We start from the raw sequence: 27771 nt of genomic DNA, 5'->3' as shown, positions 1-27771 counted from the left end.
TAAATTTTCTTAAAGCCTCTTCCCCAGATATAATGTATCGGGGGGATCTGCTGCAGTAGAGGAACAAGCAAATGTATAATGTATCTTACGATGAGACAAAGTCTTCCATACAGATGGTTTCTCATTTCTTATTGGCAGACAGTGGAAAGCATTTCTCTTGTCTTTCAGAAAATACAAGATTCTGGAAAGCAAAACTGAATCGGCACTGAAAACAACACTAGCTGTGAAAGAGGAAAAGATTGCAGTGCTGGAAGCTCAAGTGAAAGACACTCTGAACTTGAATCAGCAGTTACAAAATGATCTAAATATGGTAAGAGTAGTTCTGCACATTCATTTTAAAACTGAGCAAGAACAAGTTGTATGTACTTTTCTCTCCTACCATGTTCACACACCTTGCAAAAACTTTTCTGACTTAACTGTTTTCTCATGTACCAGTCTGTATAATGACACCAATTTCACAGAATCATAGAATCATGGAACTGTTCAGGTTGGCAAAGACATTCAAGATCATCAAGTCCAACCACAACCTTGACCATACTACCCTAACTCTAACAGCCCTCTGCTAAATCATGTCCCTGAGCACCACATCCAAACAGTATTTAAACACATCCAGGGATGGTGACTCAACCACCTCCCTGGGCAGCCTATTCCAGTGCTTAACAACCTTTTCTGTAAAGAAGTTTTTCCTAATAGCCAACCTAAATCTCCTGTAGTGCAACTTCAGGCCATTTCCTCTTGTCCTGTCACCAGTGAGAAGAGACCAATCCCGCTCTCACTGCAATCACCTTTCAGGTATCTGAAGAGAACAATAAGGTCTCCTTTCAGCCTCCTCTTCCCCAGACTGAACAGCTGCAGTTCCTTCAGTCTCTCCTCGTAGGACATATTCTCCAAGCCCCTCACAAGCTTTCTTTGGACCTGCTCCAGCACCTCAATGTCCTTTCTGTATTGAGGTGCCCAAAACTGAACACGGTACTCAAGATGGGGCCTCACCAGTGCCGAGTACAGGGGCAGGATGACTTCCCTAGTCCTGCTCACCACACCATTGCCGATACAAGCCAGGATGCCATTGGCCTTCTTGGACCACCTGAGCACATTGCTGACTCATATTTAGCCATCAGTACACCAAGGTCCCTTTTTGTCAGGCAGCTTTCCAGCCACTCCTTCCCAAGCCCGTAGGGTTGCCTGAGGTGGTTGTGACCAAAATGCAGGGCCTGACACTTGGCCCTATTGAAACTCATACAGTTTACCTTGGTCCATCGATCCAGTCTATCCAGGTTCTTCTGTAGTGCCTTTCTCCCCTCTGGCAGATCAACATTCTCTCCCAGTTTGGCATTGTCACATTTCAGGAAAATTATTAGGCTGAGTTCCATGGCAGAAATTTTTAAGGTAAGGACTACTTGCAGATCTGTTTCCCGATGGTTTTATTTCATTGTCACATTGTTGATTTTCTGCCTTGTTTAATGAAAGCATAGTCTGAAGAACAATGCATTTTAAAATTCCCACCTAAGAACAGGCTGTTTGTTAGGTGACAGTGAGCTTGAGTCAAAAGGCACCTTACCAAGTAGCCACCACCTGTCCATTTCTTCATTTCCCTGCCTGTGTAATGAAGATAATGGTCCTTCAATCCTTTGAAGTGCCTGTAGTTAAATAAAGGGTATGCATTTCTTCTCCTTGTTAATATAAAATCCCACTATTGAATTAGTGGTGAAGGTTTTTCATTGTTTGTTTTAAAGATAAAGAAGGATTTTGATGCACTTAAGCAGAATCAGCAGGATGGGCAGCAAGCTCAGAATTCACTGAAGTATTCTGCAGAGAAGCTCGTTCCCAACCACCAAATGAATGAGAAATTGGACACGGGACACCGAGAGGCTACCATGGAGCTGCTGAAATTGAAAGACAGGGCAATTGAATTGGAAAGGAATGTAAGCTTTCTATTTCCTGTTATCCTGCACACTTTCTTGTGACCATGAGTGGGTTGTTGGGACCTGGATTTTGAGCTTAGAAGAATCTGATGGGTTTTCTGGAGCACCTGATTCTACCAAATTTTTCTGGTATCTCATAGGACTTCTCATAGTCCAAGACATTATGTCTTGAATAACATCTCTGTAGGGACGAATCCAGGTATCAACATATGTTATACCTTCATTTAGTCGTGAAAAGAGGTATCTTTTGCCCTTTGATTGCAGAATGATCTTTGCTAATTACTTCTCATTCTTGCTAGGACTGCAGGCGATCAGGACAGCCATTGTGTTTCTTCCTATCACCCCTTCAATCCCATCTGTCTTTCAGAATGCAGCCCTGCATACTGAGAAGCAGCTACTTAAAGAACAGCTGAAGCATTTGGAAACACAGAATGTCTCTTTCAACAATCAGATCCTGACACTACAGAAGCAAAACATGTTCCTTCAGGAGCACAATACTGCCCTGCAGACACAGACAGCTAAACTCCAGGTCAGGATAACCTTGTACTTCTGTGCAAGATGTAACCAGAAGGTGGAGCTTAGATTGAGACCTGAATTTCTCCAAGCTAGGAGGGAAATTGGCTCTATAGCTGATTTATTTTTATTATAAATGTTGTTATTTAGAGAGAAATTTCTACGATAAGGTAACAATGCAGCAAAATACAAATGTTATTTCAGAAGCTGTACTAAAATAAAAGCATATATGCTGTTTTCCTGTTAATGCCATGTCTGTGAAGAAGACTTTGGAAGAAGTGGGAAGGGGGCAAAAGTTATCTCCAAGAGGCATTGTAGCTATGGGTTCTGAGGGCAATTCTTAGACTTCAGACAATATGTTAAGTTGTTGGTGGAAAGCAGATGCTTTTAAATGTTGCTTCTAATTTAAAAAAAAGCTATTAATTTGAGAAAGAGCACAGTTTTAAAGGTCAGCATTAGATTAGCTGTCATGTTTTTATATTGTGAATTCTTTCTAAAGCTTTTAAACTTGCTCAAAATTCTCAGAATTTTTGTTTCCCCATACTTTGTTCTCATTTGTAATTGAAGTATGCAAGCAACATAAAATTTGATTTGATTTGGAATCAGGCTTGTTAGAACTGCTGCCCCTGTACACAGTGCTGCAGTTGGTTTTGTTGACTTTGGTTGAACTTAAGTTCTCACTTACAGGTACATGAACGTGGAGTAACTTCGGCATTTGTGCATGATTGTCAGAGATACAGCATAGTTGCAAATGTTATAGTTTATCTGGATTTTCAGGCTCCTGGTCCATAACAGGCCGCTGCTAGCGTGGTGGTGCGCGTGTGTGGACGTATAATATGGTGTATACTGAATGTTCTGAATGCTGAAGGCAATACTGAAGTGATGCCCAAGCATCCATAAATATCTTAAGTCTACAAAGCAAATGGTGTGTTCTTGATTAACTGTTGCTGGTATACTCTGCTAGTACATGTCTATTGCATGTACCAGTAGGTGTAAGTAACACTTGCTTTTTATTTGAGAAACTTTAGGTGGAAAATTCAACCCTCAACTCCCAGAGTGCTTCATTGATGGCCCAGAATGCTTTACTCCAGAATCAGCAAACAGCTAAGGAGAATGAAAATGAAAATCTGCTGAAGCAGAAGGAGCAGCTTAAAGCTGAATATGAATCATTGCTTCAAGACCATGAACACCTTGCTTCATTACATGAACGGCAGTCCACAGAATATGAATTGCTAATAAACCAGCACAGCTGTCTGAAAACCTTGCACAAAAACCTGGATCTAGAACACAAAGGTCTTGGGGAGAGGTATGTTCACTGCACAGGAGAGCTAGAATGCGCTCACGCTATGGTCTTAGTTTTAATTGTTGGCTTCCAATTATAAACAGAAATTATTGTTTTATTAGAGTAACTTTTTCCCTTGAAAATGTGTTTTCTTATTCTTGCCGTTATTAGGAGATAAGATGAGGATATATGCAAAGCTGTAGACTTCAGGCCTCTGATGGTGGCAGACCACAGATGACTGATGATATTTAGCATACAGGAGTTTGAATCTTGGGGACGCTTTGTCAGAAGTAGCTTAAATTCCTTTACTTCGGCTAAAGATCTTTGCTATAATAACATTCTTCCTGAAAAGATTTTTCTAGTTCTAGAAGGTAGTATCTTTTGTAGTCATACAGTGATGTCTATAAGTCAACTGGGTAATTACCTAATTATGTGTATCTTGGTGAACAGTATAAATAATTGAAGACTGTGTGTTAATTCGAGCTCGTGACAAGGGAGGCTCTCTGAAGGAGCCTGTATTGAGCTTGCCTGAGATAGTGATGTATTATTTATTCTCATATATCTCTACCATCTAAGACTTCTGCTTCAGGCCCTGCAGCTAAATTGTGAAATCTCTTCATTATTTACACACTAGTTACAGTCATTTTTCTGACAGTTGTCTGTGGATTGAACAATAAATACTGTAATACTACATAAATGCCACTCTACCTCAAAATATTAAGTATGTATGTTTTATATACTTCTTAAAATTATTTTTTCTCCTCATAATATCTGTATTAGTTTCTGTGCAGGAACATAAGTTGAGTTCATAGTAAGTCAGTGTTGATTCTTCAGAATGGACTTAAACCTGGTGCTAACCTTCTTCCTGAAGACAGCAGATCTGGCAATATAATGTGCAATAGATTGTGATAAAACACGGAAGTATTGTAGAATCATAGTAAACCTATTGTGATTAAAATGGCCACCCAGGGTTGTGTGACAGGACAGCTGCTTCAGATGCTTGGATGTCAACTAAATGAGCTGTAAATGATTACACAGACACTGTTCCTGCTTACCAAGTCTCTCAGACTGATTAATGATTCTCTTTGATACAGGCTTTGCTTAAAATTATCACAATGCAGTATGTAGGGGCAGAGGAGCAGTTTGTTAGGCACCGTTTATTGATGAGTACCAACTATGAAACAGCAGTCCTGACCTAAGGGAAAGAGTGGCTTTATTTAGAAAAGGTATCTCTAGTGATAAGTGGTCACATCACCTTAGTAAATGTTAACCATTTGGACTCTGTTACTGAGATATGACTGTCAGTGAGAGACAGATGGTAACCTACTGTGTACTCAAAGCAGGTTGGTTTTGGCAGTTTTAAGAGTGTAGTGTCCTTTTCAGCAGGTCAGCTTGCAAAGAGACTTGTCAAGGTGATTTGTCCACGGACAGCCTGTATCTCCACTTGACTGTCAGTCAGAAGAAAGGAGCAGCTTCAGTTAGCTTTTGGACTCCTACATTCATGTATAGCCAAGGTCACTGAGGTTACATGTGTAGGTCATATTTGACACAATCAAAATATTTTCTGAACCTGAGCAAACTTAGTGAAACCTTCCTCAGCTGTGTCTGCGTAGTATTAGCCCTGCAGTGTGGGTTTAATAATAAGTTGAGTGTAACTGCAGTAAAATGCCTGACATAGCCCAGTAAATCACAGAAATGTGGGTTCAATTTAGGAAGAAAAGTATGTTTAGTATGTTAGGACTATTTACCATTAATAGCAATTTCTTCTGCAGTGAGCACAGAAAGGGTGGACCTCTTTTGCCTGCATTTTTAAGATTACTTTACATATTGCTCATTACTAAGGGGAGGTAATAACTTAGTAACGACAATTGATTGGCAGATGCTTGAGCTTTTCTTTGTGGCTTACTCTGGAGAGGACTGTAATCCTACAGAGATGCTGGAAAAATTCATTTCGCTGGAAAAGCAGAATCCCTGTTGTGCAAGGTTACATATTGCAGGGATTTGTAGTATTGTGTTCTCTTTGCCACACCTGGGCAAAGCTGGGTGCTTTTTAAAGTTTTCTCAGTCACAAGCACCCACCAGCAGTATTTCTCCTGACAAATCAGCAAAAGGAGTGAAAAGAAATGTGATTGTTCAGGTCGAGGAATGGACTGTGTCAGAGCCAAAGTGGAATTTACGTGCATGTGTAAGACCTTTAACAAACACTCTTTCTGTGTGCCTGGAACTGGTGCTTAAAAAAAATGGGATGAACACGTATGTTGAGTAGGCTACAGGCAGAGGTGCCTTTCCTGGTGGTAAAGCTTGTCAGGTTGCATAAATCCAGCTCAAATACTCGGTTCTGCATCTGGAATACAGGTATGTTTGCCTGGGGTTTTCATTTGGGCCCCAGTTGCAGAATTGCTACACTTCCACAGGTGGTCCCTTGTTTCTTTCCCTATCTCCTTGTATTTCAGGAAGTGTCTGTGACCAACCATGGCAGCTCTTATGCTCAAAGAAAGCATGTACAGCTGGGCCAGACTGTTAAAACTGTACCAGTATACTGCTTCCCTCTGATGAGCCCTCGTTAAAAAAGATGGCTTGGATAAAAATGAGCATAGTTGTTCTATCATAGGGAAATGGCAAAAGAATTCACAACACAGGCTGTACGGAGGTGGCCAGGGTAATTTCTACCAAGGGACTGACAGTGAAGTTTGTCTTCTCAGGCTCTGGATTGGAACACAGTCTGTCTTAAATCCTTCTTGGAGCTGGATGTGAAACTTTTCTTTGCTTTCAGGTTCTTCCATTTGTCGTACAGACATTGAATTTGAAATGTCCTGTGGCTCAATGAATGAAGAACATAAATAAATAAGGTTAATTAAACTCCACTGCTACCACTGCAAATGAATAGTCAAAAGTAGCTTTTGTGTGAGAGACAGGTATTTTCTGTGTGGCCCTTCAGTTGGGCTGGAATTTGGGACAGGCTGTAATTTGACCCTGGGAGGAAGAAAATAGTAGCGTGAAAGAAGAACAAGCTGGCAGGAATCAGTGTGTTTGGTGCTGTCTGCTGCTTTTGTTTTTGTTTTGAGGATTTAGTGGCTGCAGAGTAACTGTGCTCTGCTGAGATGAGAGTCGGCAGTGGCAGATGAGACACGTGCAGATGATGCTTGTTTGCTCCTGTTCAGGCACTGCTTTATCACTACTTTGTCACTCAGTTGCTGTTTTAAAAATGCAGGAGTGATGCTTCTCTGTGCCTGATGCAGGTATATCTGCCAGGGATACTTTGGGGCAATATCCTATAATCATTCTCACAGAAAAACCTGCTGGTGAGTTTGACATCCACTGCAGCAGTGTCCCCAGTGGCTTCAGCTTTGTGTGTGTGTGTGTGTGTGTGTGTGTGTGTCTGGCCACAACAGGAAAAAATCTGTGCACAGCTTGCAGTTGTACAGAGTGGTCTCAATCCACGTCATATTCTGCACAGTATTTCCTGAATGCAGGCAGCTTAGCAGTTCCAGGGAAGCTGAACCATCTAATCCATGCTGTGCCACCTGTCAGGGGAGTTGTTCCATAGCTCAATTATTCAGTGATCCAGAGATGAAAGTTGCAGACTTGTGGGCAAAGCTGTTTCCGTGCATTCTGTGGAATTCTTTAGCCTTGGTAAATTTTTGAATACACACATTTGTACAAAACTAAAAAGACAGGTAACCACTAATTTCTGATGTTTTTGGTACCACCTATTAACAAATCTGAAAACAGATGAAGAAGAAGGTATGAAAGGGAGCTGAGAATATGCTATTTGCCTCTTGTAGATATAACAGCTTAATGAAACAGAAGGCAGAACTGGAAGAGTTGGAACTAGCTCTAAAAACTGAGAGAGAGGTCCTGCAAGAAGAAAGGAGATCAAATGCAATAACTGCTGGGGAAAATCAGAAGCTGAGGGAGGAACTGGACAGGTATGGCTCCCTCAATAAGTTCTTGTAACTATTGTTGAAAAGTCAGTGATGCAAAATACGTTTTTTCTCTCTTGCATTGTATTAATTTTAGCTCCAAAATACTTTCATTAACGCATCTGTTAATTTTTTTTTCTCAGTTCAGTCTTGTAATTTATTCATTTCGTTTAACTTGTTTTAGATTATCAGCTTTGTGGATACTGTGAACAAAACAAAAGGTGCTTCATATATGGTCTGATTCTGGGACTTCTGCTTGTTCAAAATATGCCTCCACTTGTGATCCTGCTCACAAATCCCTCTGTACTGAGTTGTTTCCAGCACCTGTCTTTAAGCAGGACTACAAATACCCAAAGCTCTCAGTAGAGTTGTTTGAAATGGTCCCTACTCATTTTTTTTTTTTTTTTTCCCCATAGGAAAAACTTCATCATGTCTTTTTTACAGTGCGCTTTAGTTATGGAAGTTAATGTAGCTGTTTCTTTTCTGTAGCCAAAAGAAAGCTGCAGTTTGTTAGTAGTCTAAAAAAAAAACTTAATCCTTGTTATTAATAATGGACTTAGTGATTCATATGATTGCTGTGTGACTGCCAACTCATACCAAACTCTCTTGTTGAGGTGGCATCCAAAAGTAACATAATACAACAGTAGAATGAGCAGCTATTTGTCCTATACCTTCTGATGTTAAGTGATAGGCTTTTATTTGGAGTATTCAGGGTCTGTGCTTTGGAGAAGGCTGATCTGATTATAGCCCAGAAGAATGATCATGGTGGCATTGAAGATAGGCATTGGCTTATGCATGTTCTTCACTGATACTGTGGTTGGGCTCTAGAGCAGTCTCCCCAGGGCAGCCTCAAGCTGTCAAAGTTCAAGAAGTATCTGAACAATGCTCTCAGAATTGTGGTCCAGTTTTTGGGTGGTCCTTTTTGGAGCTTGGACTTGATGATCCTTACGGGTCCTTTCCAACTTGAGATATTCTATGATTCTACAATTCCTGCTCAATTCTCAGTGTCACTGCTCAAAGGCCTTTTGAGAAAAAAGTTTCTTACAAATAAGACTCCAAGGTTTCAAGTTCAAACAGCATTAGATTGAATCATGTTTAAACATTACACCTTCAGTTCAATCACAAAAGTTTTGTATGTTGTCCAAGTTTAATGTAACCTCGTACACTGCTGAGTTCTGCAGACATTGTTTCCTTGAGCCTTCTGGTTTCAATCCAGTTTCTCTAGGAATGAGGAAATATGTTGCAAAATGTTATTTACAGTGCTGAAAGAGAGGAAGACATAGCTGTCTGTCAGCAGGTACAGAATGTAACCACTTTCATTTACCTGCTCCTATAATTTTATGCCTTTGTGAGTAGTAGACATTTTTAGATTTACCAAAAGGTATAAAGGAATGCCATAGTCTCATTTACAGCATTACAATACCATATCTGTGTTCGTATAACAAATGCTCATATTTCATGCATCAGTAAAAAAAAAAAAAATTATCAGTACTCTTTAGTTATGCCAGATAGAGCTACCTGTGTATCAAGATGCTCTTAAATACATCCTGCCTCAGAAATTTATGATGTGCTTCTCTTACCCATGGAGGAATAGCATATTTATTTTTTGTCTATTTTCTTCTAATCCAACAGAAGATTAAAAATATTTTATAATGCTATTGTAACTTTATTAAAACGTTTTTTTTGTGACAAGAATAAGAACATTTTTAAGGGTCATTAGAACTTAAAATTTGATTTGGTGCATGCTTAAATTGTAGTCTTTGAATGTGACGCACTTTGTATGAAGTGTTCTTCACAAACCTGTTGGCTTTTTCATGTTTAGGGTGAATTTCTTGCACAGCCAACTAAAGGCAGAATATGAAGGGCTGCATTCACACACTAAAGAACTGAAAACTTCCTTGAACAACTCTCAGCTAGAGCTGAATCGTTGGCAGGCTCGCTATGATGAGCTGAAAGAACAGCACCAGTCCATGGATATCTCTCTGACCAAGCTGGATAACCACTGTGAGGTGAGTAGCAATAAGTAGGTACATTGCTGGATTTCTGTAAGAGAGCAGCCATTGTTTGAAATTGCTGATAAATATGTAGAAAGTCAAGCTATGTGTGTTTAACAGCATGCCCATGTATACCTCTAGAGTTGATCTGTTCGTATCTTAGGTTGCTCTGCTGTTGTGTTAGCTTGATTGTGTTGCTGCTCCAGAGAAGCTAAGTGTAAGGTAGAAATTCATCTGTCTGTCTTGTTTAATAGCTGCTGTCACGTCTCAAGGGAAATCTGGAAGAAGAGAATCATCATCTTCTAAGTCAAATTCAGATGCTGAACCAGCAGAATCAGATGTTACTGGAGCAGAACATGGAGAGCAAGGATCAGTATCATGAAGAACAGAAGCAGTACATGTAAGGAAATGAGTTTTGAATTGTGAACCCTGAAAAAGTGTTTTAGACAACCGTAGAACACTAATCATGTGTTAGAAGAAGAAGGGACAGCAGAAGGTTGACTGATCTACTTGATACCTACCTAGAAAAGGAAATATTCAGAAGATTTTCCATAATGGGAATATGCTACAGAATTTCTTTGTACTGCCTTACATAAAAGGACAGATAGCTCTTCAAATAATACAATCCATGTGGAGAACTTAGCTGTTAAAGCTGGAATGCTAAACCAAACAACTCAAAGAAATCTGACGAACCTGAGAAAGAGCTGAGTTGCAGCAAGAGTCTAGTCTTACTAATTTTTGTGTTTCAGTTTCCTAAGTAAGTGATTTGTTAGTGGACTGTGACTAAGATTGAACAATCAGCAAATACATTTAAAAAAATAAAAATAAAAATTACTTCTAACATCCACTAGCCAAAAAAAGCTACATTAGTTGTACTGAGTAATCTAACTTAAATCTACTGTTGTACTTTTCACCTTTTGTGCTTATTACACAAAAGTCACTCACTAGCAAGTTCCACAGACTATTGTACCTTTCTCTATAGTGAATTGTGTTTGATTTCATACAGATAATTCAGAATATGCTTTTTCCTATCACAGTGATAAACTAAATGCCTTAAAGAGACACAAGGAAAAACTTGAAGAGAAAATAATGGATCAGTACAAGTTTTATGATCCTACTCCAAAAAAGTAAGTCCTGTTTGGATTCAGTTTTGCTATTGATGTAAAGATTTGTGAGGATGAGAAAGTCCTCTCCATAATGGGAGATAGTTGGAATTTCATCTGAATTGAGGACAAAATATCATCTCCACTTCTCTCTTCAAGTTCACTCTACAAACCATTCCCAGAAGCCGTGATCTAACTTGTGTTAATAGAGAGTACAGTGCCTCACGTGGAGTTCTGTCTCTTAGTACTGGAATCTGAAACAGTACTAACTATAAAAGAGGCACTTTGCCTTGCTGAATATCACGGCCTTGAGAAGTGCGTGCTCATCCTTCCATCTTTGAGAAGATAAAACAAAACAGTCCCAGAAGAAATTCTAAATCGGCATGGCAGCACAGTAGTTAAATTAAGGAGCTCCAAAGTTCTGTGATGACTTAATGCCCATAACTAAAAGCAGCAAAAGTATATCAGAAGGTACAAATTTCTCTGCCCTTAGTTCAGAAAATGATTCCAACAGAAATATGCATGCATTTGATGCGGTGGATGAAACTTAAGTGAAATACTGTACACAGATGTGCAGAAGATATCCTTCTTGTGGCTTTGTAGAAAGGAAGAAAGGACTACAGGAGAGACTAAGAAGCTTCAATATTGACAGATTATTTAGTGCTAGTGCTAAAACAATGCTGAGCTGGTGGTCAGGTTCTTGCTTTAGCCTCAATATATAAGTTGCTGCCACAACAGCTCTGAATTGATGGAGGATATGAGGTCCTAATGAATAATGGTTGGTGATGTTTATTATAGCTCCTGCTGGGGGACGGTTTTATACAAAACATCTCTTGTCTTTGTTTTGAAACTGCTTCATGACCAGCACTGGATTTGTGTCCCAGACAAGTGCAGGGACTCTGTATACTCAACAAAGCAGCAGCAGCAGAAGTTTCAAGAGCTTCTGTTTCACAGGATATAAGCTGTCCATCGGAGAGAAAAGGCTTGCTTAATAACAAAAAAGAGGCAAGCTAATTGCACCATATGTAGATCAAACTGATACTGATGCTGGGAAAAAATTATTCTTAGAGCAGTTTTCATCAGTTTTTGGTCTTTTACTGTAGTAGAGCTTTTCTCACAGTTGAAATGACTTGTGTAGGTCCATGTGTGTAATTTAGATTTCTAGCAGAGGAAACATTTGTTGTTCTCATATCTCTCATACTGAAGAAATATTTCTGTAAAATAATTTAGACTTCAGGAGAGAATCCTAAAAATTCCTAAAAAATTCCTAAAAATTCGTGCTCCGTCTTTCCAACCAGTTCATGACAACAAAAAAAGAATGTAGCTTGGTGGCTTTAGCACAGCTGTAAACTTCTTCATGTAGTGTTTTTTTAATCCTGTTCACTAAACCTCCTTTATCAGGAAAAACCATTGGATTGGAGCCAGAGCCTTAGTCAAACTAATCAAGCCAAAGAAGGAGTCTACAAGGGAGCGATTGAAGCCAGCATCAGAGAGTCCTCTATGGCATTCTGAATCCCCAGAGACAGTAAACTCTCCATCTGCCTCACAAAAACTGAAACATCAACAGGAATCTCAGGATAATACTTCTCAAGGGTCAAACTCTGTGGAAGAAAGAGAGAACCCTGGAGGTTCTGCAACTAAAGGTATGCAATGCTCAGCCCAAATTTATAAGCCCAACAGATTTTTGGTGCTTTTTTTAGTTTTTTTTCTTTTTTTTTTTTTTTTTTAAGATATATTGATACTGAATCACATTATTTTAAATCTTTTTTTTTTTTTTAGTAAACTAGTGCTTGATTTGTTTCTTCTATCCTTCTTTTCCTTTCAGCTTTTGTACAGTTTCATAGTTGATCTAAGTATGTTGTGTATTACTGAGAAAGTTGATGAAAAATTTTCACGGGGACTTTGCAACAGATCGGTTTAAAGCTGATCCATGTAATTTTATGGTCGTATTTATTAACATCTGTTCTTCAAGTAGATAGGCTGGTCCTACAGCCACTGCCAGGAGATGGCGCACATGCAAAAGAAATCATGTAGAAAGTACTTTCTTATGGTAATCTTACTATTTTGGAGGATGATGCAATGAGTTGACTTGGGATCAAATTAATTTCTTAATTTAAAAAGATGAAATAATTTTTGAAACATTAAAAGGAATAAGAAAGGCAAAATGATCTCTCTGGCAGAGTTACTTTGTGCAGTAGATCAGCTATTCCTAGTGACAGGAAACTTAGAAGACAGCTCCTCAAAATAAATACACTGTAGTCTTTATTGAAGAAAATACAGAAACAAGTTTTACTTATTCTATTGAGATCACTTTTTTTTCAGGTTCTGTGTGTAGTTTTTTGTCCTGGAAGCAATTTTGAACTTAATTTATATGTAGTATTTCCTGCATCACTGCTGGGAAGTGGGGGAGATAAAAGGGGATGAGCCAAGGAGTATAGTTGCTGTTACAGACTACTTCAAGTATCTGTTTGTTAGTTTTCGTTTTGATTGGTTTTATGTTTCCTCTTCTCCTTTCTTGGAGTCCTTTGATTTGCTTAAAATAGTGCACGTTTCAAATCATCCACGTGGTTCTGGGAAATGCTAGAAGTATGTAGTCTGCATCTGAAGTTCAGCCTGGAAATTTGGGGTTGGATTTCTAACAAAAAGGCCTTCACCAAGTGCTGGAGATAAAATCAAGAATGAAGCCCCAGAGACTTGAAGTGAAACATGCTTATGTTGACATGATGAGCACCAGTTCTAAAGCCTAGAAAACATCTAGGAGATCTGAGTTTATAATCACCAAGGAGCACGCAGACCTGTCTGATTCTTTATTTTTGTCTTTTAAGTAAAACATTGTGGGGGTTCTAACAGCTATTTCTTAATGAAGTTGCTTATGTTTTATGTACATTTCCTAATGTGTGCATCAAGATGAGTCAGATTAACTGTGATTAATTATGCATTAATCTGAGTCCTCTAAATAGATGTGTTAGTCTTTGTTTATCCTTTGTCATTTCTTACTGGTTGTGCAGTGTTGAATCTGTTTTAAGACACTTAAGCTTTATGTACATGGGCTTTTTTCACTTTTTTTTTTTCTTCTTCTTTTTGGGATACCTGGGTGATAACAATTTAGCTGTGCAGCGCAGAAAGATTGCCTTTTTGAGAAGCAAAAGCAAGGATAAAGAAAAGTCTCCTAAGTCTCCACCGAATCACCAGTCTGTCTCTAGTCGGCTCCGGTTCTGGTCTTCCAACATCCCGCCCTCTCCTAATGAGCCTTTTTCTTTCTCGGAATTGGGAGATATCTAACACCTTTTCTTTAGTATTTATCTTCATTTACTTCTGACAAACATTTTAAACCCACGTGCCTTAAGAGAACACACACCTTGATAGAAATACTCAGCATGCCTTTACAGTACTCTAAATACAAGCACAGATTAGTGAACATGGACTTAAGTTTTCCTGTAGAAGATGAATCACTATTGCACACTGGATCATTTCTTCAATGCAGCACAATTTTAGGGGACCTCATGGCATACAGTTTGCGTATGTATATTGGCTGTGGTGCATGTTATAAGTAAGTGAAGTTGCTGTGTGCTTGGATATTTCCTTGCAGTCACGTACTTGCATCGTGTCCAGTTGAAGTGTTGAACTGATTTGCTGCTGCTTTGCTTTCTGCAACGTTACAGACCTACTAAAATGCAAAATATAGTATGTAACCAGTTTCAAAACTTTGAGAGTTTTCCAATACTTTGCACAACTAATTGCTAATAATGGCATTTTTTTAACATCATTTTCTTATAAGTAGCCTAACTTTGAATATAGAGTGGAAGCTACTGGGAGAATTCTTCCCACAAAGTGTCTTGATGTTTGCATCCTACTCTGCTATTTAAGGAGTTCATAGGGCTGTGAAATTAATCTTGAATTGAGCAGAAAGTTTAAATCTTTGCTGTTTCTGTCTTGAGAGGTTTTTTTGGAAAAGTAGATTTGTTCTCTTAATGTTGGAAATAATCTTCATCATAGATTTGTTGTCTAGAATTCTTACTGCGTGGTAATCATTAGCTGGTAGCTTCTGAAATGAACCTATATCTTCCATCCCTGCTCTCTGTTAAGAGGGAGGTGTGTGCAGCACAGGCAATATGCTGTGATACATGAGAAGCTCAGCAGAAACCCAGAGGATCTGTCTCATCTCCTTTCTTGTTCCTGGAAGTGATACAACCAAGGGCACTGACACAGAAGCTTCTTGCTGCCCAATTAGGGATTTCATAGTGTCTCTGTCAAGGGCAATTAATAATTCTGGCGTCTGTGAAAGATGTTAAGTGCATTTTTCAAGTCAATTAGAAATGTGGTTTTGCATGCCAAACTTTAGCCAGTAGTTGCCCCACTAAGAGTGCCATTCTTCAATTCTAAGAGAGAGTGCAGGCCCTGTGCTCTGGAGCCCACACAGACTGTGGGGTAAAACATTTTTTCTGAAGTAGGCTTCCAGGAGTCATCTGATGTGACAGTAACTTGGTCTGCTTTTTCTAATACAGCTTTGCTGCTACTCTGTGCTTTGAACTATTTCTTGTCTGTGAGTTTATTTTGACTGCTGCAATCTGCTGTGTTTTCAGCTTTTAATTACAATCAGTTAAGCACATATTCCTTAAAAATGTATGAGAACCTCAAACCTTTCATCTCATTAAAGCTGTTTCCTGTAGTTAATGCCCTAAATTTTGTTCTGTTTTGTGTGTGCCTTAAAGTGTTACAAGAAATGAAGTGACCTACCTCATTACTAGGAAAGTTCGCCAGCTTTCTGAATTTAAGTAATATTCTAGCAGGTAGTTTTTGTGTTTTCATGCTAAGATCCCCTGAATTCCACCTAAAAGGCTCTGCAGCAGAGCACTGCAAGAGCAGCAGTTTTAACCTTGAAGAGACCGTGCTGTTACTACAGTAAAGATCTAAACCTGAAAGCAGTTAGCTTAGTGTGCAAATCACAATAGTTAATTTCCAAATCAATATATTTTCCTTTTGAACAAGTCACTCATCCTTACTCTCTTTTGTTACTGAAGTGCTTATAAAATGTACCTGTAAGGAATAACATTATGGGAATTTCACACCTCAGTTATTTTTTCCTGCATTCAAGTCTTTGATCCTTTTCTTCCTCATTTCACAGTAACTTCTGCATGTATAATACCAACCCTCCCACTGGCACTAAACAGCCCTTGTCACTCCCACACTTTACAGAGAGCACACATGATTGAAAAACTGGTGGCAGAAATTTGCTGTTCAATACAAAACTGGTTATGGGAAAGCTTGCAAACGTCGCTCCTCTGTTGTGCAGTTTCTTTGTGCCTGCTTGTCTTGTTTGTATGAGAAGATAAATATGCATCTCCTAATGGTATTTTTCAATGACACGCTTTATTTCTCTTTCTCCCCCCTCAGTGCTAACAGATCTGAAGCAAAAGAGGAGTTCCCATCATGGGAGCGGCAGTGATAGTGTTGAAATCTCAGCAGACTCTGAGACCAAACACTCTTGTGTGGAGCTGGGTCCCAGAACTTGCTCAACCTCAGCTATTCACCTGCACACTTCCACCCCCATCTCCAGGGTCCCAAGCAGACCAAAAGGTGTGCACTGCATTTGATCTACCAGCTGTTTGTGCAAGTCAGGCTACTTTTTTGTTCTTGAGTAAATCTTGGCTTCTATTGACATTCATGCAAAAAAACAGCACAGATCTTTTCACTCTGGCTTTATCTGTTTAATTGATCAAATCCAGAGTTTTCAGACCACATTTGGTGGTTAGTCAGTTGTACCATGGTTATCTGCCCAGTGACTCATAGCAGTGGTTAGGAATTGGCTGCTTTTCCAATATTGGCTCTAAAATCCACTTGATCATCTTAACTTTTTACATCGCTAGAATCTGTTAGAGACTGACCTAAAGGATTGATCTTCTTGTGTTTAATACTGCCTTCCAACTTCTATGTTGTGACTAATTTGTGTTCTTTTTAGGCTATAATTCAGAAGATAATCTATGTGAACAGTCCCCTGAGGTAGAGTTTGCAAGCACCAGACAGCATGGTAAGCTTGTAGCATACACAAGTGCTCTAAGACCTCTACATTAAGACTTCTTTTATTTACACCCATGTGAGCTATCTTCAAACATTTTAGTTAAATATTGTAGGATCAGTGCAGTAATGCAAAACTGTTTGGGGATTTTGGGTCTAAACATTTTTTTTTTCTCTTGAGAAGCTTTTAGTGGATGTTTTCCTAAAATGAATTTTCAGAAGTAATGCTGACATTGAAACAAAATTGCTTTGCCTCAACAGCAGACTCTTTAATGCATGCTGTACATATTTGTTGCTGATCTTTCTGAACAATGTTGTAAGGAAGTAGATCAAAAAATGAATTTTATATATATAGAGAGAGGGGAAAGGGAGAATGTGTGGTGGGAATGGTCTAACAGCAGCACTGCCTGCTCAAAGATTTGTAGAAAACTTAATTTGCAAGGTGGTTGCCAGCTTCCTCCAAAGAATTCAATATTAGTGTTAATTTGTTTATAGTTGCTGTAAAAGTGCATTTTTTGGTGCAAAAAATAAAAGTGAGAAAAATGAAGTCATCCTGAGCAACTTGACTTGAAAAATGGGAATGATTTATACTTCGTCTAGACTTTGTTCATCCTCTGTATATCATGTTGTTAGTGTTTTCAGATGACTCGGTTGTACAGGTCCTATTTTCAGAAGGCAGACTGCAGCCAGCTATTGTAGAAAAGCAAAAGAACTTCAGACCTGTTTGTTAAAGGCTTGTTTTGTGTTTTTCAGTGTCCAGACCAAGCAGTCTAGAGAGCAGTAGAAATGCATCCAGCAGTAGTTCACCACTCAATTTGAAAGGTAAAGCTTTTACAGCTGAGTTCTAACAAACAGGAAGTGAAATTACATGAGATTGTGTGCAAAGTGCTGTTTTCCTTCCAATTAAACTTGAAGACTGTTTTGAAATTGTAATGATTATACAATCTGGACATGGCTGTCTTGGGAATCAAAACACTACTGGCAAGAAGTATTTTTCTAAGACTGATTCTGGCAAGTGGTGGCTTTTAAGGCAGGCAGTCTAGGTTTGCCTCAGTCTGACTGGCATCATATTGTGGGAAGTAACAGGCTACTCTTCACAGTCTTTTTACAGCAACAAATCTCTGCTCTTCTTCCTCTACACAGCTTGTATAAGTAATGAGTGCACTCAGACTTGCTAAAATTCGGAGTCTTTGAAGGGTAAATGAGATCAAGTATTGTGGAAAATTCCACTTTTAGCTTTCCCACTGCCAGGTTTTGGCTCTCAGATCACATAGTCATGACTGAGAGATCAAGTGGCGCAGAGGTGTTAAAGAGGCCTCCTAGATTAACTGTGTTACTCCTGTTCTTAGGGCAAGTAGCTGTGCTTCGTTAGCATTGGGGCTCAAAGAAAATAAGACGTTTACTAATCCTGATTTTTTGTGAGTTCTTTGGGAAGAGAAAGTAATGACAGAAATGCCACCTAGTCTATGTGGAAATAGCCCTATGTTGTAATGTTCCTATCTCAGTAAATCTCAAAGGGAAAAATCATGATATTCATGATTTTTTGCAGGTTCCTTAGATCATATTCATGGTAGAACTGAGAGCCTCAGCAGTGAAGATATGGTGCCAAGCAGAGAGGTGCCAGCCTTGCTCCGAGACCGCTATCCCTTTCACTCTGCTTCCGCCATCATAGACCCTAGCAGCAGATATGAGTCATCCTTCCACAGGAATGGATCGGTCTCTTCTGATGTACCTCAGAAGAGCACTCCATCTCAGTCTTACACGGGCAGGCAGCGCTCTGCCTCACCTGGCAGTGAGATGGTAACCTTGGAAGAGTTCCTGGAAGAGAGCAACAGGCTATCTCCACCAAGTGTAAGTACTTCTTGGTGCCACTAGCCTGCTCAAAGCTGATTGAGGGGTATAAAGGCATGGGAAAACCAGGAAACAGAAGATCCTTGTTTATACATGTGAAACTTCTAGAGAACTATGAATTTTGCACATTGAAACTTGAAAGTTAACTAGTTGATAACAATTAAGACAAGATTAATTTTACGCAGCGCTTGTTCATTTCTTCTGCTGCATTGGCTGTGGCAAGTAATACAGATAACTCACTGCAAGTATTGTGTATTGAACTGGGGCTTTTTAAAAGCAAATATTTGTTGAGTTTCTGTATCATCAGTTTTGAATTCCAGCTATTCTTCCCTGTGAATGTATATGTTTTCTGTGATTTTCAGCTGTTAAATGCAATTGGAAATGAGATCTAACCATAGTTTTCAATAGAGAATGCAGTTATGAAATCATCTCCTGATCTGAAAAGGCCATCATGGCATTTGTAATATTTTTCTTGCTAAAGGAAATTTCCATTGCTTTCACCATGCTGACACTGTTCTGTTGGTTCAACCACTGCAAGAATATGCTACACTCCAAAGTGCTTGGCCAGAGAAAGGGAGTTTTTTTTTAATGGCATTTGTTTACTGCTCAGATACATTGTAGAGTAGTGAAGTGGTGCAGTGTTAAGCATATTAATATCTTAAGAACAGTTCCCTGGAAATGTAAGTGAACGGGTGTTTCTGTTTAACGAATGCCTTGGTAACGGTATTGAAATCAGCAGAGCTGTACTGTTCTGTGACATCAGTAAATTCTTGTCCTTGAAGTTTCAGAGTAATACTTAAATATGCCTCCTATTCTTTAGTTATAATAAATTTCATAGCTTTTAGACATGTTTAAAACTTGATTTTTATTGTCTATAACTACCTGACCACATCTCCATTTTCACCCTGTCATCCTTGTTCCTTTTCAGCATCGACGCAGTTTAGATGAGAGTGAAATGATTTCATTGCACCAATTTCTGTTAGAAGCTGATGCACTGTATCCCTCTTGCTACACCCTATGTCCTTCCCTCCGTCAGGAACCTTCGCAGTCGCTCGAATCACTCCTCATTCATTCATGTCCTGACTGCATGAGAGACAGAACAGTCAGGGGAAATAGGAGATCCACTTCACTATATATCCCCAGGGTATCCATTGTTCTTGCTATGAAGGCAACAGCTTCCAACTTACCACAGCTTTTGCTAGCATATTAATACCTATAAAAGCATATTGTAACTCTCAGCTGTTACTTAAAGACTGAGGCTGCCAGATTACTTGCATTACTTGCTCATAAAGTATTTCCACTGCTTGTTCATAAACACATGTTTTTGGAAAATGAGTAATTCTGTAATGTTAATGTGCATAACAGCAGTTCAAAGTGAAGTAAAAATGACCTTAACACTGTAACATTTAGTTGAGCATAGAAATCTTCCAGCTGCATTTCAATTGCTATTACTGTTGATAGTGTTGACTTACAGCAGATGAGTTTTGTGACTGGAAGAAATGGTTGGAACTTTAATTAAATGAATAGATTAAGCTCTAACATGCTCCCTAGAAATACATATCATGAGCATGTTTCAGAGCATTTTTCATGAAGACAGCATGTGCTTTAAATATTATGAGTATGTCTCATACTAATAGTCCAGTGACAGCTGATCAAACATTTTTTATCTGCATGGACCATCCCCATGAAATATGCAATACTCATTTTCTTTTACTGCCAGGTTAATTGTCTGACTTGAAATTTGCAAGCTAGATAAAGACAAGCAATCGTTTTTCTGTTTTGTAATGCACGTTTTATTATGTAGTATGTGCACCTTTTAACATATGTAGCATATTGACTGGGAGAGGTGAGGAAATTCAAGGCAAAAGCAATGAAACTTTCTAATGTTGCTAGCAAATTTTTTTTTTCTTTTTGTGTCTGTGATATTACAGTAGAGTATTACCCAGAGGAACTGTATTCTGGAAAGTGACAGAACGTCATGGATATTTGCTGAAACCAATGGATGATTTCATTCTTATCAACAGTAATGTAACAGTGATAGTGGCTGTTGTGATAGGAAGCAAAAATCTGCTGCCCAGCTTGCTAGTGAGGTGAAAATTCTTCAGATTTATGACAATTAGCCTGGCAAGTTGGGCTGTCACAATTACTTACGATGAGCATGTTGTCCCTTTATTTGAATTTATATCCATTGTAAGCATTTGTATCTTCTCTTCCACGCTTAAATATAAAATCTGTGGTTTTGAGTCTCCTGAAATATGTGAGAAGGAAGATTGAATGAAAAGCTTTTCTTGTTTCTTTGCACAGACGGTATTGACATTAATGTAACGCACTCATTTTTTCACAGGACACCTCCAGTAACAGAGAGGATTTGCTGAGTGATTATTTTAAGAAAGCAAATGAGCCTTCAGCTACTGGGAACCCACTGGTTCAGCCATCAAGAAAGGAGGCTGCCAAGGTGATGCCCGTTGGTCACGTTGCTCCAGCTGTAAAGATGCCTGTCACTGGCGAAGAAGGAAGAACAGCTAAGCCTGGAAATTACATGAAGCCGAACCTCAGACAAGTCGAACCTGAGCCTCTGGCAAATTCCCAGGGCCCCTTGAAGCCTCCTCATATGCCACAGCAGCAACCCACCAGTGCTGTGCGGCAGACAGCACAGCCACAGCAGCCTGGGTCGGTCGGCAGGAGGAGTACCTCATTGAGCAGGGCGTTCAGCTTAGCATCTGCAGATCTCCTCAGAGCCACCGGCCCAGAGGCATATAGGCAGGAGAGCCCTCAGAAGTCAGTAGGAGACTTGCGTGGGTGCAAGGATACTGTCTGTCAGTCTTCGAGAGCTCCTGTACCAACAAGCTCTCAGGCAACCTTAAGAGAGAGGCCCCAGTCAGCAAAGATGGCAGGTTCTTTGCAAGGTGTTGATTCTCGTTGTCGGCAGCTTGATGCAAGGCGCCTTTCCCTGGCCCCACCAAAAGATGAGAGGCCTCTCTCTTTCCACCAATTTTCTGCCTCACCTACTGCATCCACCAGCAATCTGAATGTGCAGCAACAGGAGCGAATGAACCCTGGGCAACACTACTCACCCACACCACACACTCCCTCTAAAACTAAGCCTAAGCCAGCCCCTCGTATGGGGGAGGTGGCCACAGTGGGCACTGCCAGAGCTGTTTCCACCAGCACTGAGGGAAATACTTCCCTAGGGCAAAGCCAGGGTGATGTCCTGCTTACCAAGTGCCAGGGCAAGCTGCCAGATGGCAGCTGTGGGGCTTTGGAGGAGCCTGTGAGAGGAAGCAGCTCCAGCAGCACTCCTGGGTCTTCAGACCCCCAGGGGGATCAGCAGACAGTTTGGTATGAGTATGGCTGTGTGTAACCTGTGGGTGCAGCTTGTAGTATATATGTTTGGCGCTGCTGATGTTGGGTAGTCCTTGTCTAGACACTATGCCAGGTCTTAAAAGATATCACCTGCATGCTGATCTGAATGTTCTCCGGGTACTGTTTTCTTGTTGGACAAAAAAATATGATTAAGAAAAATAAGGAGCAAACTCCCAGTCCGTCTTTGGACGCTGTTGTGCCTGAAATGAAATGCTTGACCCAATCCCAAGGCAAACTTGGGACCTGATTCTCACAAATGCTGAGCATTTCCATCTGCAGAAGATGCTTAGCAGAGTCCTCTGTCATTGCTGCACTGTGCACCCCTCCTACCTGCATTAAAGAAGAGTTTCACAGGTAATACGTATGTGCTGAAACCAGCTCCGCCATTGATAAATAAATTAAACCATACTGAAAAGGTCGTATAAAAGCCAAACTTCTTCCCAGAAGACATAACCAGACACTTGGCTTAATTAGCTTGAAGAGAAAGCTGAAGAGCAAAAGTGTGTGGCTTTAACCATGAATTTGTTAAAATCAGTTCTCTTTGCCACAGCCACATTTTATAGAGATAACACACAGAATTCAAGGATCGTATCCTAACCTTTCCCACGGGGGTTGTATAAACAGAGAAGGGCTAGTGTTACCACCCCACTGCCTTCCGTGTGTAGCTGCAGATCAGTGGATCCTTGTCTCTGAAAGCCAAGTGGTGCTGCTTTTTGAAATTTTTATGCAAACACTGGAACTAATGCAGCCTTTTCAGGGGAGATGTCGTTTGAATTGTAAGAGTGACATCTCATGTACAAAAGTGACTTGTAAGTATGTATATAAGGAGCTCAAGTATTGTATAGGAATGCTGTGTAAATTGTATTATTACATCTGTGTGCGTGGCACCCCACATCCTAAATGAAATGTGGGATTCCATCTTAGAAATCTGTTTGTCTCCAAGAACTTTGCTCAAAATAGAAAGCAAAATAATTTTGTATACATGTGAAAGAAATATACTTTTAAATCTATTTATGCCCAGGAAGGTTCCTTGTATGTTTCTGTCCAGAGTGTGATGAGTTGCTTATGTATATATGATGAAATGCATATCTTTAATTCTGTTTCGTGTTTGTAAAGCTGTTTTTCTTGAAATAGACTAAATCCTCCCCTTCCCCCCAGTAATATTTGTTTTTCTGGTTCTGATTTAATCTAGTGAAAACTAAAATCGATTCTGCTAGGGATGTTTTTGTTATCTGGTTTGTAGTAATCCCATTCTGGAAACTACAAAATTGTTTATAATAAAGATTAAAATAATACAGATTGATGTTGTACTGTTTTTGTCCTTGGAAAATATACCAGGATCACAGTGTTGGATGAAACTCTGTTTGCAATGTTTTGTGTAAGCCTTAGCACTGATTCATGTCTCTGAGCAGCAAAGTTGCATTTGTTTTTATAATGTTACCAAAGAAGGCATATCAGAAATCTTAGTTTAATTGTAACCTTGTTGCTGAAGACTTCAGGAGGACTAATGATGCAAATTAAGTGTCTTCTAGGTAGATAGAATCAGACCATCAGACTTGTAAGCTTTCCTGATGGCTTCAGACAGCACCAGGCATGCTTCCATTTTGACCAAGTGTGCATTTGTGCAGTGCTTCATGCTTAGCTAATCTCAGGATACCTTACAAAAGTGAGAAATTACTCACCTTTGAATGTGAAGACAATAGCAAAAGGAACTTCCTGCTTTTTCTGCTATTTTAATTGCAAACCAAAGTTTAGTTACAATATTAAAATGATGTGTTATACAGTAATCTATTTTTAACATACAGAGTGTTCTTGGTAATCCAAAATCTTCTTCCAGAAGTTCCCTGTTAAATTCAATTCTCTGCCTGCTCACTGATGGTGAAAGACAGGTGTTTCTCTGGTTTCAGCTCCTTGTTAGAGATGTGCACCTGGTTGCCGGCAGGCTGGAACGGATCTGTGAGCTGTCAGTTATTGCTGATGCAATTTGCTGTAAATATCTGCCTGATCACTTAAACCTTAATTGTCACTTTCGTAATCATTGACATTTACTACTTCAGCCCTAGTGAGTTTGAATAAAAACAATAGTTACGTAGTACTTTTCAAGTATGGGGGTGGTTTGAAACATGGGCTTCATAACACAGATCAACTGGTCGTTAATTCTGAAGGCGCCTCTGGTTCCTTGAAGCACACGGTGTTGAGGCCTTGGGGCTCCCAAAAGCATGAAGGAAAGTTTTGTCACAGGAGACTGTCCTGCTGTGACAAATGGTGGTGGTTTGCAGTCAGCTCACAGTAACCAACAGTTTTAACTATTCTTTGATGCCTTGGTGCCTCCCAGGTGGTGTGAGAAGACGGGAGCAGCTGGGAAGGGGTTTCTCTGGAAGAGAGAAGTGGCAGAGGCAGAGCTGCCCAAACACCACAGGCTTCTTGCTTCAAGAGGAAAAGGGGAATGATCGTGAAATGGTGACAGCCTGGTGTGCTGAGCTTTTGGGAAGTGGGAAAGCCTCTGCACAGGAGCCTGAAGCTGTGCATGCCAGGCTTTCTGGGTGGAAAGCACGAGGAAGCTGATGCTGACCGGTGGGCTGGGCCTGCTGGATGGGGAGTGCTGGTCATCTGCGCTGAGTAGTGCCACAAATGGTTCTGAGTATAACAGTTCAAGTAGTGGTGTTTGATAATGGAGTATCTCAGTCTACATATGCAGGTTGTGAAGCCTGTTTATCCCATTTTCTATTAAAGGATGTATGTTTGAAGGGGATCGCACTCAGGAGACGCCAGTAGTGAATGGCTTTCTGAGAAAGGCTGGGATCTGTGCTGTTTGCCATGCCCCCTTCTCTGAAGTCAGCACATCTCTTTCATGTGAGGAAACAAGCTGCATGACAACAGTATCTGCCAGAAGTAAGAGAAACAGCTGCTGTGCAAAGTACTTGGGGGACTCTTGTGTTCTAAGGTATCTTATCAAGAAATCTGAAGCCCATATCCTTCATAGGGAAACCTTGTTATGGAAACCACCTTCCTATCAGATTTTCTTCAGCTGGTTGAGAAGGAGAGAGAGCTTTCCTGATCTCAGTTAATTGGGATCCAGACATGAAGTTGCCAGAAGACAAATAATAGAATTTATTATAAAATTTGTTGAAGAGTATTTAGCTTAGAAAAAATGATACATCACTCGTATGTGCTGTAGCTGGAAATTATTTCTGACCATCCAGATGTTTGGGTTAAAAGGTTAGAAGTTCAGCCAGAGGTGAATGACTTGATGGAAGATGAAAGAAATGCTGCAGGAATTGCTGATTCCTATGCGATGACCCACAGCCTGTGGGTTGAGTGGGTGGGGAGAGGGCGAGAGATCAACAAAACCTTGTGCTGCTGAACCTGAATCCAGCTGGGACAGGGACATTTGAATTGTGGTTTTGAATTCTTAGATAAAAAAAATAAAAGTAGAGTTGTGGTAAGCTTCACGAAAAGATGTTTTATAATAATAATAATATATTTTATATTTAATAATTGCTTCCCTGCCCATGAAATCTCAGGTCCTGGTGGCACGGTGAAAAACTGGGAATGTTGTTACAGGTCACCCATACTGGGCAGAATTAACCTGACCTAGCGGTGCAGTGTGAATTAGTTCCATTACCAAAAATAACAGATTAATTTCTCATTGTGAAGGGTTGCTGTAATGGAGAGAGAGATTACTGCACTGTGGAGGTCTGTCTTTGAAGCTGGTACCCGGGGCTGTCATGAGAACAGAGAGAGTGGCATCTGCTGGAAAACGGTAAGAAATTTACTATGATTTAAGAAAGCACTGACAGGAGATTAAGATAACAGAGAAGCTATGGAAGTTTTGCAGAACTAAATGGTGTTTTTCCAGGTACAAAGATTTCTCTGAATGTATGAAGAGAACAGTAGGCAGCAAAGCTGCTGCTTAAAAACAGCTGCTGCTTCTAAAACACAAAAGTCTTATTTAAAAGGATAGCTTGGATGCTCGTGACAGTGAAGTGTGAGCTGGTGGCATGTGACAAAAAGCTGAGCTCGATGCAGATCTGGAGGGTTCTGAAGAATCCCGTTAAGGAGTAACGTGGGGAACAGTGGCACAGTGCTGGTTCTGCCCCTGCTGGATCTGTGGGAGGAGCAATTCCCTGACATTTTTAGTCAGTTGGGTGGGAATTGATTTCTGCTAAGGACCTTGAAAATGTGGTTATTGCACAGAAACTAGGAACTTAAACATGTCCAAAACAAAGCACAAAATGCCATGGAAACTAAGGTCAGCTCTCTGTATCATTCTCAGATGCTGTTCAGATCAACCCTAGCTAAAATATGTATTTTTATTGAAAGATTACAAATGAGGATTATGTAGCTCTGATGATGAAGCTGTGCTGAAGTATGTAGTGTGTGTTCTTACATACTGGAACGAGGAAGAGTAACAGGTCTCAGCATTGGCATTAGCCTTTGAAAAGCACAAAGGGATGTCCTGTGGTAATCTGAAAGAAAAATAAAGCAGTAGATAGAATCCGTTGTTGTAGGCCATTATGGAATCAAATAGATCAGTCTAATATAGTACTTCAATGCTTTTGATTTTGTATTATATTTTATGGGAGAACTAAACTACCGTCACTAAGTAAATTCAGAAAGTCTGCCCTTGCTCTCCAACATCAGGAATTGGCTTCTTCAGAGCCAGAATGGAGTTGGGCTGCCACACAGGAAACACTGAGTGTACCTTCTCCATGTGAAAATCCCTGAAACTTGGAAAGAATGATGACCTCACCAAGGTGAGGTTGGGTCAACTACTTTTTTTTCAGTTGAGACACTGAAAGTATAAGAGGTTACTGGCATTTAAACATGCTGCTGAAGGGAAAGCATGAAAGTTCATAAAGGGTATTCCAGATGGGGAAGCACAACTCCCCAGTGGACTGCTGAGGCATCTCTGGAGACTTGTATTGGAGAGAAGAGGGAGTTTTTCTGCAAGAAGTAGGAAAGTATGACTGGGAAGGACCAATGTGAGCATTCTGCAGTGCTTCTAACCTGATTGCTTTACCATTCTGCAGAGTGCTTGAAGGGTTATGGGATGCGACAGGCTTATGTTTCCTTGCTGCTTTAAATATCTCTGACTAAAATTATCTGTTTCTGGTGAAACCCATGAAAATGCTTTTCTGCATCTTTGATAGAGCCTTTTTTTTCCTTCTAGTTACCCAAAACCTATGTGCCCACAAAATACCTACAGATCTACAGATGTGTTTGTGCTGCTCATCACCCAGGCACACTGAGCTGCAGCATCTCTTTTCAATGGAGACAAAAAATTCCCATCAGTTTTGAGAATGCTCCTGCAGGACACCTCTGGCCATCTCTGAGTGAAACACTGAAAACAGGGGAAGTGATTTTGAAGGGAAAATCTTGGGAACTTTATTTTTTTTGGAATTGTAATTTTATCTGAACAAGGATTGCTTGTTCAAAGCAGTGTGAAAGGCAAATGGAGGAAAGGGCAGGCGCAAGCCATGTGGGAGAGGCTTTGTGTTGCTTTAGCTGGGATTTAACTAAAATTAAGATAAGTTTGGTAACCTTCCGTTTCCTCAGTTTCTGGAATTCATTCATAGCTTTTTTTGTCCATAAGGAAATTAAGCAAAGAAGTAGAAAGCTTTTGAAAATTTCATTAACAGCATTGTCTAAAAGGAAGGACTGTACTGCTTATTTATCCATTTCCCTTAGGCCTTCTGACTCTGGTAGAGATGTTCCTCCACTGTGTTAGTTTTAGATCATTCTGGGCAAGACAGCACCAAATCAGCATCTGATGGATGCACGGGTATGTACTCTGAGGAGTGC

At 40.0% G+C, this 27771-nt stretch overlaps 1 protein-coding gene across 2 annotated transcripts in view; it reads left to right on the top strand.

Annotated features, from left to right (window-relative positions):
* The window catches only part of CCDC88C (coiled-coil and HOOK domain protein 88C), an 87857-nt gene extending 64592 nt beyond the window's left edge, over positions 1-23265 (top strand). Inside the window, exons 17-31 of one of the 2 annotated variants that reach the window (XM_085225508.1) lie at positions 169-310; positions 1734-1922; positions 2290-2451; positions 3464-3741; positions 7503-7646; positions 9463-9649; positions 9889-10034; positions 10672-10761; positions 12139-12380; positions 16132-16314; positions 16697-16765; positions 17506-17574; positions 18302-18603; positions 19532-19747; positions 20948-23265. In XM_085225508.1, the coding sequence (XP_085081634.1) occupies positions 169-310; positions 1734-1922; positions 2290-2451; positions 3464-3741; positions 7503-7646; positions 9463-9649; positions 9889-10034; positions 10672-10761; positions 12139-12380; positions 16132-16314; positions 16697-16765; positions 17506-17574; positions 18302-18603; positions 19532-19747; positions 20948-21964 (3436 nt within the window). In that variant the 3' untranslated portion in view covers positions 21965-23265. The remainder of the gene's footprint in view (positions 1-168; positions 311-1733; positions 1923-2289; positions 2452-3463; positions 3742-7502; positions 7647-9462; positions 9650-9888; positions 10035-10671; positions 10762-12138; positions 12381-16131; positions 16315-16696; positions 16766-17505; positions 17575-18301; positions 18604-19531; positions 19748-20947) is intronic. The other variant, XM_085225510.1, reaches the window with a different exon arrangement.
* The last annotated feature ends 4506 nt before the right edge of the window (positions 23266-27771 follow it).

Source organism: Meleagris gallopavo, chromosome 5, assembly GCF_905368555.1.
Source record: "Meleagris gallopavo chromosome 5, MGAL_WU_HG_1.1, whole genome shotgun sequence".
NCBI classification, from domain to species: Eukaryota; Metazoa; Chordata; class Aves; order Galliformes; family Phasianidae; genus Meleagris; species Meleagris gallopavo.
The sequence above is the reverse complement of the archived record's forward strand: the minus strand, read 5'-3'. Positions and strand labels throughout refer to the sequence as shown.